The sequence below is a fragment of the Nicotiana attenuata genome, chromosome 2, assembly GCF_001879085.1.
Source record: "Nicotiana attenuata strain UT chromosome 2, NIATTr2, whole genome shotgun sequence".
Classification (NCBI taxonomy): domain Eukaryota; kingdom Viridiplantae; phylum Streptophyta; class Magnoliopsida; order Solanales; family Solanaceae; genus Nicotiana; species Nicotiana attenuata.
In genome coordinates this window covers 6016236-6032881 of record NC_031990.1, presented here as the reverse complement: position 1 = coordinate 6032881, position 16646 = coordinate 6016236, and the positions used below count along the sequence as shown (strand labels likewise).

The 16646-nt window shown below is 40.6% G+C and overlaps 1 protein-coding gene across 1 annotated transcript; it reads left to right on the top strand.

Annotated features, from left to right (window-relative positions):
* On the top strand, window positions 13378-13734 carry LOC109216082 (uncharacterized mitochondrial protein AtMg00810-like). The gene has a single exon (XM_019380215.1). It carries the CDS (start codon window positions 13378-13380, stop codon window positions 13732-13734), a length of 357 nt encoding a protein of 118 aa, XP_019235760.1.

Here is a 16646-nt window from a genome sequence, read left to right as displayed (position 1 = left end):
GAACAAATATAATTGGCCCAAGCAACCATTGTACTATTCTACACTTCTTGGCTTTTAGACGAGGTATGTAGTCCTGTCTTTCTGGCAAGAAAAATTCCAGAATATAGGCACCTTGTTCCTCATTCTTTGACTTCTCAATCGGCTCGGATGACTCTATCTTCATATTGTCATCCAATCACAATGTAGAAAAATGTTTGGAGTGAGGACCACTGCGCTCACACACATGAACTTCAGGACTTTCAGCATCCTCAACATCAATGATACTAGAGTCAACAAAATCTGTATCCTCAATGTCCTTGGCTGACTCTAGTCTCACTTCTTCAACATTGACATCTTCAAATTCTAGTTGGCTAGGTTGTTGATGTTCTACTTTGACCTCCCCAATTAATACCTCAAATTCCTGCTCTTCTTGGCTACTATCCTCAATATTGGCTTGTTGAGCATTAAAAGCTCCAACCACTTGACTCAATTGAGCCTCCAACTTGCGAATAGTTGCCTCTTGCCTTTCTATGTGCAATTGTTTCTCATTGTTTTGTTCCAGAAGGCACTTTAGCATATCCTTGATCTCCTTCAGGTCCGCATTCCCAGGTTCTTTGTTCCTATTAACTTCACAAGAAAAGGTAGAACCATCATAGAAAGGGGTTGGGGGAACATAAGAAATATAAGAACAACCATAAAAGTGACCATTTTTACCACCACACACATCACACACATTCCACAAAAAAGATTGAGTTGGTGCACATAACTCGCTCTCAGGAACGTTTTGAAAATTTTTCCACAGGTGGTTTCCTTCACAATATGTATGGAGATCAATAGTAGAATTATCTACACCTAAATTCCCATAATTCCAAGATGCCATGTTAATCAAATCAACAGTTATAAAAAAAACTCAAAAAAAATTAAACAAACTAAAAGTTCAAACTTGAACCCTAGCAATATATACAGCTACAACTACACCGTTAGTTTCCCGGCAACGGCGCCAAAATTTGATCACGCCCAACTCTAGTCCTAAAAAGGATAAGCGGTCGCTGCAAATATAATCCGGTCTAAAAGTACGGAGTCGAATCCCATAGAGAACTAAGGCTTAGCTGGATCTGTTTAATATCACCAAGAAGACAAGATTGAAAATAAATGAACGGCTGAAAACTAACTATGCTTGAATTGTAAACAATTAGAATAAAGGTCTAAGGTAATGGTTTCCCCCGTTGTTGATTTCCTTGGTTGTATGTTTCTTATAGCGTTGACTTAGTTGCCTCTATCAATCATGAACTCTCCAGCTATCATAAATCTCTCTCAAGTAATTATGATAATTTACTAGACGCACTCTCTCAAGCTACGCTAGCTAGATTCACAATACAGTTCACTTAGATTGCACCCGAGGTATCGTTATCTCTAATCCAACCTCTAAAACCTCGGTTATGACTCTCGCCTATACTCCGGGAGTGATGTTGTTCAAACAACTACCTAAATATGCACCCTCTCTCAAGCAGATACATAATAAATAGGAACGGCTACTTGAGGATCCTTCAAATTAACCACAATCAAAACGTAGTTGAACAAATAGAGATAAACAACCAATTCAATACTATATTAATATAACAACCAAATCATCCCCAACGGGTTTCACCAAAACCCTAGATTAAGGTTTTTAGCTACTCATGACAATGGGTAAATCAAATACTAAAAGATTCATAATCATGAATTGCAAGAGAATAAAGAAGAAAAGAAATAAAGATGTTTTAGGTGATATCTCACAATTGTTTTTCTTGCCAAAGTACTCTCTAATAATGTTACATGCCTCCTTTGGGCGAGTTCTAGTATTTAAATAGGGTTTTGGGCTAAGAATTCCGGAATTTGTACTTCAGTCCCTTAAGTTCCCGTCGCCTGCCGCGGTCCTACCGCGCCCACGCTGGGACCGCGTCCAAACGGCCTCTCTGAATCTCCTCTGACAGCTCACCGCGGTCCTACCGCGCCCACGCTAGGACCGCGGCAGTTCACCTCCAGGCCTCGTTTGTGTATTTCAAATGGTTCACTCGGCGACTTTGATGCGATTGGCTTTTTTTTCTTCCATAAATGATACAAAACCACTCCATAGCCTTCTTCTAATGTATGTAACCTGAAAAACATGAAAAGCACTAATAAGAGCATTTTGCTATCACTTTTACAATAAAAACTCTACAAGAAAGTGGTTCTTTTGAGGCTTAATCATAGTTCAATTCACCTATTATCATAATGCCAGCCAAAGAATGAATTGATGTTTTGGCATTGCTTTGGATGCTATGGTTAATCTTTTCCAGAGACTCTTCTGGTATTGAGGCCTTGTTGCAATATAGAGCTTCTTAATGCTGAGTTTTCCTTGCTTGTAGTAGCTGTTCAAATCATCAGTGGGTCTCTTTTGGCTGAACCAGTCCCCAGCATCAAATATCTTCCTAACGAGCCAGCTTAGGAGTACCCATAGTCGTAATATTTTGGTCTTTTATATAGAAGCTATGGATCCATTGGATCCAATAGAGTATCCTTCTTTGTAGTGATAGCCCACAGCAGCTTGCATAGGGCGGCCTTATTCCAGGAGTAAATATCAAGAACATTTAGCCCACCTGCTGACATTGGCATACAAATTGTATCCCAAGCTATCAAGGCCCCCCTAGATGGTTCACTACTTCCTGTCCATAGAAAAGTTCTGCATGCTGTGACAATTAAGTTGATGATCCTCTTTGGATAGGAACACCTACGCCCAGTATGTTTGCATTTCAAACACCACTCTCTTGAGTATCTGAAGTCGTCCACTGTATGATAGGAATTTGGCTGTCCAACAATTAAGTTATCTTCTCAATCAATGGTATCCATTGCTATATAGAAAGTTTCTTGGAAGACAAGGGCACTCCAAGATATTTAAAAGGTAGCTCTCCTAGTGTGAATTGCATTTCTTCGAGGATCGTTTCTTTGAACTCCCTAGGAACACCAACAATATACAATGCGATCTTCTCCATATTGGCCTTGAGACCTAAGACCTCAGAGAAGTGAGTAAACCTTTCAGTAGCACGCTTATAGAAATCTTGTCTGCTCTACAATATAAACTCAAATCATTGACAAAACATATACTCCCTTTGTTTCAGTTTATGTGAACCTATTTCCTTTTTGGTATGTTCCAAAAAGAATGGCCCCTTTCTAAATTTGGTAACAATTTAGCTTAAATTGACAATTCTACCCTTAATGAGAAGCTTTTATAACCACGCAAATACTCTGGCCCCTTTTTGACTTGTTTAGGACCACAAATTCCAAAAGTCTTCATTTTTTCTTAAACTCCGTGCCCGATCAAACAGGTTCACATAAATTGGAAATGGGGGAGTATGAGTTATGTTATTTCTGGAGCATCATGGATGGTAGTTAAAGTCTGGGTTGTGCTTCAACTTCTTCAAAGACCTATTTAGATACTCCATCACCAATACAAACAGGCAGGGAGACATTGAGTCTCCCTGTCTCAGCCCTTTCTTTGCTTGGAATTTAGTAGTTAGGCCTCCATTCAATAGCAAGGAGTAACTGACAGTAGTCACACACTCCATTATCAACTGAACAAACTTCACAGGCATTCCAAATTCAATCAGTATCATCCTCAAGAAAGGCCACTCGACTGAGTCATAAGCTTTCCTTATGTCTACTTTAATGCAGCTTCTTGGTGAGACCCCTTTTTAAGTATATCCCTTGACCAGTTCATGTGCAATAATGGCATTATCCAATATGTTCCTCCCTTAAATGAATGCTGATCGAGCAAGTCCCACAATAGAATCCACCACCATCTTCAATTTTACTGTAATGATCTTTGATATGAGTTTGTACAAAGTGGAGCAGCATGCTATAGGTCTATATTCCTTGATAGATGTTGGGCTTGCAAATTTAGGTACCAATGTTACTGTGGTACAGTTGACACTTTTCAGTAATTTTCCATTGGTGAAAAATTCTTGTACAGCTCGTTTAACCTCTTATCCAATAACCTTCCATTATGCCTTAAAGAATTCAGCTAGAAATCCATCTATCCCTGGTGCCTTGTCATTTGGCATGTCTTTAGGGGCTTGATCAATGTCATCCTCTGTTACTTGTGCATTGAGTAGTTGTTGATGTTCCTTGGTAAGACAATGACCACTTCTGGCTATATCAATATTAGTACAAGGGAGTTCAGTAGCTGAAGTGACCAAGAGTGTTTGAAAAAACCCTCTAAACTCTTGTTCTATCAATACTGGATCAGTCACTCTAAGTCCTTGGTCATTACATATAGATGCAATTCTGTTCCTCGATTGTCTGGCCTTCAAATGAGCATGAAAGAATTTAGTGTTCTGGTCACCTACTTTTATCCACATTGCTCTGGATCTTTGTCTCAGTACCTATTCATTTACCCCTTCCCATTTTTCAATCTGCATTAGCAACTCCTTTTTCTTGGCTATTCGTTGGATGTTGAATGGATCTTCATCAAATATAGATAATAGAGTTTTGTATCTTTCTCTATCTCCCGAAAAACCATTTTAGCTAAAAATTCATTAAGCTTCCCTTGAGTATTCTGCAGTTGCTCCCTGAGCTAGCCAATCTTTTTGTCAAGTGAAGATATCTCCTTGTTCATTTGTTTTGTCTTATCTTTTAACCTCTGTAACTTCAGCCAAATTGAGTACATAGTATGCCCATGTGCTTGTTGACTCCACACCTCATGCACAACCCCTTCAAACTCCTTATGATTTAGCATCACATTATATAGTCTAAAAGGCTTTGGCAGGTGGTTTTTGGCCACATCAATGTTGATAATAATAGGGGAGTGGTCAAATACTCCTGGCATTTCAAAAACTGCCTCTAGGCTACTGTAATGTGTAAGCCAAGAAGCATACCCACAAGCCCAGTCAATATTGCTATATATTCTACTCTCTGCATCCCTTTTATTACACCATGACCATTGACAGCCTTTCTGATGGGCTTAAGGTCTTTTAATCTATGTTTTGATGATTTAACAAACTTTCTGTATAGAACCAGATAAAGGACCTGAAGCATGTCTGGTACAATCATTCAAGTTAATCGACTCAAGATAATCTGGGCAGTGTGCCTCTAGGTTCACAAGAACCAGATTAGGGATCTGATCCCTTGGTGCTCCCTTGACAGAAGTACAAGTCAACTATACAGCTGGAATGCAACTGCAGAAAGTGACTGTCCGCAACTGTACAAAGAGGAACACAACAGGGACCTGGTCCCTTAAGGTTCTCTGACAGAAGTATGAGTCAACTATACAGCTGGAAAGCAACTGCAAAAAGTGACTGCCTGCAACTGTACACGCAACAGTGTAGCAGACAGTGCAACAGTCACTTTCCATTGAGAAGAAGCATGCACTAACCAAGATTTGACATCACCATGGTAGTGTCTTTTGTGGTATAACAACCTGGTGCAAGGGATCTGATCGGTTGAACACTTGAAAAATCAGAAAAGAAAACATTCTCTCAAGTGCTAGCAACAACCTCTCTCAAGAACAAAGCTGCACCAACCTCAAGGACCGGATCCAAGATTGAAGATATCTTGAGTCCTTAGGTTTGTTGAGTCTTTGTTATGTGTTCTTCATTGTAACTCCTATCCTGCTTTCTTAGAAGCGTTGATTAGGAAACCTCTTGTAAAATCCATAAACTCTCTGAGTTTATGTTATGACTAGGTTTAGTCATAAGTTAAATTCTTTGTTACTAGAGAGTGACAAAGTGGCTTATGGTGAGAGTGTCACAAGTTAGTCAAAAGACTTTGTAACTGTAGAGTGACAAAGTGGCTTGTGGTGAGAGCATCACAAGTTAAAGAAAGTCTTTGTAACTAGGGAGTCACAAAGTGGCTTGTGGTAAGAGTACCACAAGTTAGTTAAGTTGAATTCTTTGTAATGGAGTCATTACAAAATGGCTTGTAATAGGTATTTTACAAGTTAGTGAAGTTGAAAGCCTACAGGTGTAGGTCGTGGTTTTTGTCCCCTTGAGTGAGATTTTTCCATGTAAAAATCCTGTGTCTCATTTACATACTGGTTCTGTAGTTAGCACTGTGGGAACTGATATAGGACCAGATCTCTATACAGTTTGGTTCATTTGTGTCTTCAGTGGAAACTCATAGAGGACCATGTACTCTATAGTGTGGTGGACTCATACAAACTAACAATTGGTATCATAGCGGGTTCTTTCTAAAAGGTTAACACCTAGAAAGGATCTCAATGGCTGCTCCACCCAACCTTGAGGAAGGACAATCAACCTACAGACCTCCTAGATTCAATGCTCAATACTATGGCTGGTGGAAGACTCGCATGCATGATTTTATCATGGCCGAAGATTCAGAATTGTGGGACATCATCTGTGATAGTCCACATGTTATTATGAAGAAGCTTGAAGAAACTAGACCAATGGTGCCAAAAGACAGAAAGGAGTACAGTGACATTGACAGAAAAGCCGTGGAAAAGAACTATCGCGCCAAGAAAATCTTGGTCCGTGGTATAGGACCCGATGAGTACAACAGAGTCTCAGCTTGTGATATTGCCAAAGAAATATGGGAAGCACTGCAAACAGCACACGAAGGAACTACTCAAGTTAAACAGTCTAAGATTGACATGCACACCACAGAGTATGAGCTCTTCAGGATGAAGGATGATGAGTCTATACAGGATATGCACACCAGATTCACATCCATCATAAATGAGCTTCATTTACTTGGAGATGTTATTCCCAGAAACAAGCTTCTAAGAAAAATCCTCAGTGTTCTACCTGGCTCTTGGGAAAGTAAGGTAAATGCCATCACTGAAGCTAAAGATCTGCAAGCTCTAACCATGGATGAGTTGATTGGCAATCTGAAGACATACGAGATGAAAAGAAAGAAAGACAGTAAAAGAAGAGAGCCAAAGAAGGAAAAGAACCTAGTACTCAAGGCTGAAAGCAGTGACTCGAGTGAAGAAGATAGTGATATGGCCTATCTTACTAAAAGATTTCAAAAGATGGTTCGAAGGAATGGTGGTATACCAAAGAGGGGCAGTTCAAGCAAAGCAAGGAGCAATGATCTCTGTCACAGGTGTGGAAAGCCAGGGCATTTCATATAAGACTGTCCACTTGCGAAACAAGAGCAACACAGACAAAACCCTGACAAAGCAGGAAAAAGGAACCTGGTTCCAGACAAACAATTCAGTCAAAAAAGTGCAGTTGACAATATTGTGAAGCAGGCTCTTGCTGCTTGGGGAGACTCCTCTAGTGAATCAGAAAGGGAACCGGATGCAGAGAAGAGTTCCATGATGGCAGTGGAAACTGAAGCAACGAAGTATGATTCACTGTTCGCGCTGATGGCTCAGTCTGATGATGATGAAGAAGATGAAGATGATGAGGTAAATTTCAGGGATGTTCAGAGAAATCTGAAATCCTATTCTTCTAAGAAGTTAAGGTCATTAGAAAATGTTCCAATTGATGCTTTTTATAGCCTTGACAATGATAAGGAAATCCTAACCATAGAACTAGGAGAAGCCGATCAATCTAGAGATGATCTGGTGGTCTGTGTAGTGGACCTAAATGAGACCATAGCTAATCTTGAAAAAGAAAAGGAAGCCTTGAATGAAAAAATAACTAGTGTGGAAAATGAGAGAGATAACCTGATGGTAGTAGTTATCGACTTGAAGGAAACAATAGAAGGTCTTAGCAATGAGAAACACACCCTAGAAGAAAAAATTGCAACTACTGAGCAAGAGAGGGATGACCTTTTACTGATAATTACTGATCTAGAGGAAACCATTGAGGGACTCAATAGAGAACATAGGAATGTAAATCTTGGAAAAGGGAAGGGAGTAGCTAGTGAGACACACACCAATCTTGAAAAAGAATTAACTGATGTGAAAACTAGTCTATGTGGTGAACTTGAGAAGAATCGGCAACTTCAAACTGAATTGGAGAAAGTAAGAATTGATCTTGAGAAATCTCTAAAGTGGACCTGGTCCTCAGATGCTGTCACTGCAATGTATTTTAACAATAGTGGAAACAGGCAGGGCATCGGGTTCAAAAGGGAGAAAACTCCCTACAACCCTTACAACAAGTATGTCACTGTCCCTGATAACTGGCTGTGTACCCACTATGGGAACAATGTTCACTTTAAAGAAAAATGCCAGGCCAGGGTTCAGTCTGTTTAGAAAAACAAAGTGTTTACTAACAAAGTGACTACTAACAAGGGACCAGGTGCCACTCACAAGAAACGAATGTTGCCTGCATGGACCAGAAAAGCCCTTATCCATCCTTTCTATCATAACAAGGGACCCAAACTAGTTTGGGTTCCTAAATCTAACCCATAATTTACATGTGCAGGGAACAGTGAGAGGAAGCGGACTGCAATAGACCATGAACAGTGGATGCTCAAAGCACATGACTGGAAGCACCATGGACTCTCTCTCACTGAAAGCCCTGCAGGAAGGGAATGTATCCTTTAAAAAAAAGGGGTACATTCTCGGTGTTGGAAAAGTTGGAAAGCCTCTTTGACACTCAATTGAGAATGTGTACTATGTGGATGGCCTGAAGTACAGTCTCCTGAGTGTTTCTCAAATCTGTGATAAAGGGATCAAAGTAGAGTTCTTATCAAAAGTGTGCACAGTTACCAATCTGGTAACTGGCGAAGTGGTCTTAGTATCCAAAAGACACAAGAACATCTACGTTGCTAACTTTTGTATCTCTACAAGCTGGTGATATGAGATGCTTGAAGTCAGTTTATGATGACGCAGAACTTTGGCATAGAAGATTGGGGCATGCAAGCTTCTCACTTCTGAATAAATTGATTCAAAATGACCTGGTTCGTGGTCTGCCAAATTCAAGATTCACCTGGACACTGTTTCTTAGAACAAAGGATGAGACTTTCGAGGTATTTGTGGCCTTTGTCAAGATGATCCAAGTGAAGATGGAATTGAAGGTAGCATGCATCAGATCTGACCACGGGATAGAATTTGACAACGCCAAATTTGATGAGTTTGTAACGAAAATGGGATACTCACAACTTCTCAGCACCAAGGACTCCACATCAAAATGGTGTTTTTGAAAGAAAGAACAAAACTCTGGAAGACATGGCACGGACAATGCTCGTTGACAGTGGAATCGCCAAAAATTTCTAGGCAGAAGCAACAAACACTGCTTGCTACTTGGTGAACAAGTTTTTGATCAGGTCCCTCCTAAACAAAACCCCCTATGAGCTACTCAATGGAAGAAAACCAAAGATAACTCATCTGAGAACCTTTGGATGAAAATGCTATGTTCTCAACAACGGGAAGGACCAGCTTGGAAAGTTTGATGCAAAAAGCGATGAAGGAATCCTTCTGGGATACTCCCCTCAAAGCAAAGCCCACAAAGTCTACAACAAAATGGCACACTGTGTGGAAGGAAGTGTTCATGTGCTATTCAACGAGACACCCTCCTTTAAAAAGGGAGGAAAGAGTGATGATCAAGATAATGAACCACTTTTGGTCCCTGGGAAATATCTGATCTTTCAAATGGGAAGGCTGATATGATGAGTCAGACGAAGGAGACAGGTGAAGAAAATGCAACATCCTCTTCCACTTCTCAAGAGGAACCTGGTACTTCAATTACTACCACTGAAGCTGAAGAAAGAGTTGGAGATGCAGTACAAGGCACTCCACAAGTAACAGAACAAGGAGTGCAGGGAAATCCATTTAACTTACCCAGTTCCTCTACCAATCAAACTTTAGTCCCAAATTGGAAACACAAAAGCTCCCATCCACTTGATAATATAATCACCCCCCTTGATTTTGGAGTTCAGACAAGATCAAAAATCAGAAATTCCCTAGCCTTCTCAGCATTTCTATCCCAAATAGAACCCAAAAATATCAAGGAAGGCTTGAAGGATGCAGACTGGATTACTGCAATGCAAGAGGAACTACACCAATTTGAAAGAAACAAGGTATGGCACCTGGTACCTAGACCTTCAGACAGAACCATCATAGGGACCAGGTGGGTATTCAGGAATGAGCTGGATGAACATGGAAATACCACAAGGAACAAAGCAAGGCTTGCTGTCCAAGGATACAATCAGGATGAAGGGATCGATTATGATGAGACTTTTGCCCCACTGGCTCGCATGGAAGCTATTAGGATCCTCATTGCCTTTGCATCACATATGGAATTCACCTTATTCGTTTTCTCAAGGAAGAAGTCTATGTCAAGCAACCTCCAGGTTTTGAACGTCATGTACTGATAACAGGTGAATTGAACTATGATTAAGCCCCAAAAGAATCACTTTCTTGTAGAGTTTTTATTGTAAAAGTGATAGCAAAATGCTCTTATTAGTGCTTTTCATGTTTTTCAGGTTACATACATTAGAAGAAGGCTATGGAGTGGTTTTGTATCATTTATGGAAGAAAAAGAAGCCAATCGCATCAAAGTCGCCGAGTGAACCATTTGAAATACACAAACGAGGCCTGGAGGTGAACTGTCGCGGTCCCAGCGCGGGCGCGGTAGGACCGCGGTGAGCTATCAGAGGAGATTCAGAGAGGCCGTTTGGCCGCGGTACCAGCATGGGCGCGGTAGGACCGCGGTAGGCGACAGGAACTTAAGGGACTGAAGTGCAAATTCCGGAATTCTCAGCCCAAAACCCTATTTAAATACTAGAACTCGCCCAAAGTAGGCATGAAACATTATTAGAGAGTACTTTGGCAAGAAAAACAATTGTGAGAGATCACCTAAAACATCTTTATTTCTTTTCTTCTTTATTTTCTTGCAATTCATGATTATGAATCTTTTAGTATTTGATTTACCCATTGTCATGAGTAGCTAAAAACCTTAATCTAAGGTTTTGGTGAAACCCGTTGGGGATGAATTGGTTGTTATAAGTAATATAGATTTGAATTAGTTTAATCTCTATTTGTTCAACTATGTTTTGATTGTGGTTAATTGAAAGGATCCTCAATTAGCCGTTCCTATTTATTATGTATCTGCTTGAGAGAGAGTGCATATTTAGGTAGTTGTTTGAACAACATCACTCCCGGAGTATAGACGAGAGTCATAACCGAGGGTTTAGAGGTTGGATTAGAGATAAAGATACCTCGGGTGCAATCTAAGTGAATTGTAATGTGAATCTAGCTAGCGTAGCTTGAGAGATTGCGTCTAGTAAATTATCATAATTGCTTGAGAGAGATTTATGATAGCTGGAGAGTTCATGATTGATAGAGGCAACTAAGTCAACGCTATAAGAAACATACAACCAAGGAAATCAACAACGGGGGAAATCATTACCTTAGACCTTTATTCTAATTGTTTACAATTCAAGCATAGTTAGTTTTCAGCTGTTTATTTATTTTCAATCTTGTCTTCTTGGTGATATTAAACAGATACAGCTAAGCCTTATTTCTCTGTGGGATTCGACTCCGGACTTTTAGACCGGATTATATTTGCAGCGACCGCTTATCCTTTTCAGGACTAGAGTTGGGCGTGATCAAATTTTGGCGCCGTTGCCGGGGAACTAACGGTGTAGTTGTAGCTATATATATTTCTAGGGTTCAAGTTTGAACTTTTATTTTATTTTGTTTTTTTCTTCTTTTTTTGTGTTTTTTTAACTGTTGATTTGAGAAACATGACACCTTGGAATTATGGGAATTTAGGTGTAGATAATTCTACTATTGATCTCCATACATATTGTGAAGGAAACCACCCGTGGCAAAATTTTCAAAATGTTCCTAAGAGCGAGTTATGTGCACCAACTCAATCTTATTTGTGGAATGTGTGTGATGTGTGTGGTGGTAAAAATGGTCACCTTCATGGTTGTGCTTATATTTCTTATTTTCCCCTAACCCCTTACTATGATGGTTCTACCTTTTCTTGTGAAGTTAATAGGAACAAAGAACCTGGGAATACGGACCTGAAGGAGATCAAGGATATGTTAAAGCGCCTTCTGGAACAAAATAATGAAAAACAACTGCAGATAGAGAGGCAAGAGGCAACTATTCGCAACTTGGAGGCTCAATTGAGTCAAGTGGTTGGAGCTGTTAATGCTCAACAAGCCAATATTGGGGATAGTAGCCAAGAAGAGCGTGAATTTGAGGTGTTAATTAAGGAGTTCAGAGTAGAACATCANAACATCTTCCTGCTCCATGCACCGAGCATTCTTTACCAACAACAGCTTAAGACATCCTGTGATTCTCACACATCTACGAAGCACCATATAACCTTTGTTAAAATTTTGCTTCGCTCGTGCCATCCTCGGCTCAATTTCCGCAACCAGAACTGATTCGCTAGCATGCCTCAAACGGGAACCAACATAGCACATAACCGTACAATTAGCTAATCAATAGCAAACTCCCCAACTTGGCTCGAAGCCACAGATCAAAACACTCCCATGAAGCTGAAGAAAGAGTTGGAGATGCAGTACAAGGCACTCCACAAGTAACAGAACAAGGAGTGCAGGGAAATCCATTTAACTTACCCAGTTCCTCTACCAATCAAACTTTAGTCCCAAATTGGAAACACAAAAGCTCCCATCCACTTGATAATATAATCACCCCCCTTGATTTTGGAGTTCAGACAAGATCAAAAATCAGAAATTCCCTAGCCTTCTCAGCATTTCTATCCCAAATAGAACCCAAAAATATCAAGGAAGGCTTGAAGGATGCAGACTGGATTACTGCAATGCAAGAGGAACTACACCAATTTGAAAGAAACAAGGATGGCACCTGGTACCTAGACCTTCAGACAGAACCATCATAGGGACCAGGTGGGAGTTTCAGGAATGAGCTGGATGAACATGGAAATACCACAAGGAACAAAGCAAGGCTTGCTGTCCAAGGATACAATCAGGATGAAGGGATCGATTATGATGAGACTTTTGCCCCAGTAGCTCGAATGGAAGCTATTAGGATCCTTATTGCCTTTGCTTCACATATGGAATTCACCCTATTCCAAATGGATGTGAAGAGTGCCTTCCTGAATGGTTTTCTCAAGGAAGAAGTCTATATCAAGCTACCTCCAGGTTTTGAACGTCATGTACATCCTGAACATGTATTCAAATTGGATAAGGCACTGTACGGATTGAAGCAAGCCCCTAGAGCCTGGTACGAGAGACTATCCAAGTTTCTCTTGGAAAATGGCTTCACAAGAGGAAAGATTGACAATACATTGTCTTTGAAGAAGCGGGGAAGGAACCTGCTCATTGATCAGATTTATGTGGATGACATCATCTTTGGACCTACAGCTGACTCATTATGTGAAGAATTTGCTAAACTCATGGGAAGTGAGTTTCAAATGAGTATGATGGGGGAACTGAATGTCTTCCTGGTCTTCAAGTGAAGCAGTCCATAAAGGGAACGTGTATCAGTCAGCAGAAATACATCAAAGAACTCTTGAAAAGGTTTGATATGGAAGCATGGGAATCATTGGATCTCTACTCTACCTTACTGTTAGCAGGCCAGACATTGTATTTAGTGTGGGATTATGTGCAAAGTTTCAATTAAATTCTAAGGAATCTCATCTGAAGGCTGCTAAGAGAATTCTGAGATATTTTAAGGGCACACAGAACTTGGTTCTGTACTATCCTTCAGGTGACAATTTCAACCTTATTGGTTATGCTGACGCTGATTATGCAGGCTATCTGGTGGACAGGAAAATCACATCTGGAATGGCTCATTTCCTTGGATCATGTTTTATCTCATGGGGTACAAGGAAAGAGAACTCAGTAGCTCTCTCAACAGCTGAAGCAGAATATATTGCAGTTACCTCCTGATGTGCTCATTCACTGTGGATCAAGCAACAATTGGAAGATCTTGGTGTATACATTGATTGTGTACCGCTTCTATGTGACAACACCAGTGATCTCAACATGGCAAAGAACCCGGTTCAACACAAGAAAATCAAGCACATTGATGTCAGACACCATTTTCTCAGGGACAATGTGGAAAAGGGTCTTATTTGTATAAGATTTTGTTGCACAGAAGATCAAATTGCAGATATCTTCACCAAAGCTCTGAGCAGGGAACACTTTGAGAAACAGGATGGCACTGGGGTTACTTAAACCTAATTGAGAACCTGGTTCTGCTGACATGACTATGATAGTCACACTAAGGTAAAATTGGCTAAAGTGTTTTCTAACTAGGCCTAACTCACATTTATACCATTGCAGGTAAACACACATGATGATCATAGAAGCTAAAAGTACAGTGTTGAACTTCGGAGGAGAGCTGCAAAACCCTTTTACAAAAACAGGTCAGGAACCTGGTTCCTGTACCGCAGGTCAGTAGTAATGTGTTTTTCACATGCTTATTAAAAAAGATAGCAAAATTAATTCAACTGCCACATCATTCGACTTTTCAGACCAGCAGTTCTAAACCATTGTCTCCCTTTGCATCTTTTTAATTTTTCCTTCAGAACTTTCTACCACTTCTCTCACCATGGCCAACGAACAATCGTCTCCTTCTCCTGCCATCAACATTACTCCCACATCTCCACTTCCCTTAACACTACCACCAAAAACCCACTTCTTCACTATCCCTGATACTACTGTACCCATACCGGTTTCCTCCTCATCTCCAGTCACCTCTACTCCTCCGTCAAACCCTGTCTCACTTCCATGTGTTGCAAACCCTACTTCTCCTCCTTTTTTTTCCTGAACAAACCAAAAGTGCTACTCCTCAGGCGTCAGAGGTCTCTGAGGAAGATCCCGATCAGTACTTGAACTCCTTCATTCTAGGCTCAGCGGCTCTACGGAGTCACCAGAAAAGGAAGCGACACTAAATATTATGGCTATCACTGCTAAGAGTCTTATGAATGAATGAGCCTCCCCTCTGCCTGAATCTCAGGGGGAAGAAACTTCATTATTAGGGGATAAAAGGACTCTGGTGCTTTTCGAGTCTCCAGTTCATGACACAGTCACAGAAAATACTGTTGAAGAACCTGATTCTCTTTCAGCTGAAACAAACCAGGAGGTTGCAGAAGAAAGAGGCTTTTGAGTCTGCCTTGCAGAAGAGTAAGCAGAGTGTTAAGAAAAAGAAGAAGAGGTTGATGAAATAGGGGGAAGTTGTGGTTGACAAACACATTCCAGTGGTTGAGGTTGATAAAGATGTTGTGGAGGAACCTAGTTCCTTAGTGAAAAGATCTACAAAAGTTTGTGGTTGTGAATGAATTGTTTGAAGGTGACATTGTGGCTGTTGCAAGCAGGAACGGAAAGATTTGAAATGTCTAGAAAACAAAAGTGGAAAACTGTGGGAGGACCTGGTTCACATTTTTTTCCACCAAGAACGTTTTCTAAAACTCTTTGACCCCCGAATTTGGAGTATCCTAATGAAGGCCATTCCAAGTGACAGTGGCCTTGGGCAGGAGAGTTTGAGAACTCAGAAAAGTCTTGTGGGGTCGCACGTTTGACCCGGCAATCTCGTAGATGGCAGGTATGAGACAAGTTCTGGACTTAGGCAACAAGTGAAGAACCTGCGGGAGAAACTGCTTGACTAACAGTTGTCTACAAATGCCCGCATGGACCTGGTTCTCAAAACCATTGCTGCCTCCTCTTCCAAGCCTCTCTCTTCTAGTGTCCCCTAGGATCCTCTCAGTGGCCAGTTATCTTTTGCTCTGATGTTTTGTGGCTGTTGTTTTTCTTTTTGTTTGTCTTTTTGTGATGGCATGTTGGATTTCACCGTCGCTGCTCCTGTTGAAACAGTCTAATTTCCTATCAATGAAACAACTCTTCTTTTGCTTGTACAATGCTTGCTTTCCTTTTTGCTTCTCTTTTCTATCATGTTATGTGCACATATGTGGCACGAGTTAGCTTTGTTAGACTTCTTTCTGCCATTTTGTCTGGCTATGTCTTTTTGTTGATGCCAAAAGGGGGAAGAATTGATTAAACTGAAATTGTAGCAAGTAATTAAGGGGGAAGCATAGAGTCAGGGGGAACATATGCGGTTGCTGGTACCTTATCTGGTTATGTCAAATAGTCATCAATGTTAAAAGTTTGTCATCATCAAAAAGGGGAAAATTGATGGGCTTAAGGTCTTTTAATCTAGGTGTTGATGATCTAACAAACTTTCTGTATAGAACCAGATAAAGGACCTGAAGCGTGCCTGGTACAATCATTCAAGTTAATCGACTCAAGATAATCTGGGTAGTGTGCCTCTTGATTCACAAGAACCAGATTAGGGATCTGATCCTTTGGTGCTCCCCTAACAGAAGTACAAGTCAACTATACAGCTTGAACGCAACTGTATAAAGTGACTGTCCGCAACTGTACAAAGAGGAACACAACAGGGACCTGGTCCCTTAAGGTTCTCTGACAGAAGTATGAGTCAACTATACAACTGGAAAGCAACTGCAGAAAGTGACTGCCTGCAACTGTACACGCGACAGTGCAGCAGACAGTGCAAAAGTCACTTCCCATTGAGAAGAAGCATGCACTAACCAAGATTTGACATCACCATGGTAGTGTCTTTTATGGTATAACAACCTGGTGCAAGGGATCTGATCGGTTGAACACTTGAAAAATCAGAAAAGAAAACATTCTCTCAAGTGCTAGCAACAACCTCTCTCAAGAACAAAGCTGCAGCAACCTCAAGGACCGGATCCAAGATTGAAGATATCTTAAGTCCTTAGGTTTGTTGAGTCTTTGTTATGTGTTCTTCATTGTAACTCCTATCCTGCTTTCTTAGAAGC

What these genes read in the sequence shown, in the direction of transcription:
- LOC109216082 (XM_019380215.1), top strand. Translation starts at nt 13,378, where the DNA reads ATGGGAATCATTGGATCTCTACTCTACCTTACTGTTAGCAGGCCAGAC.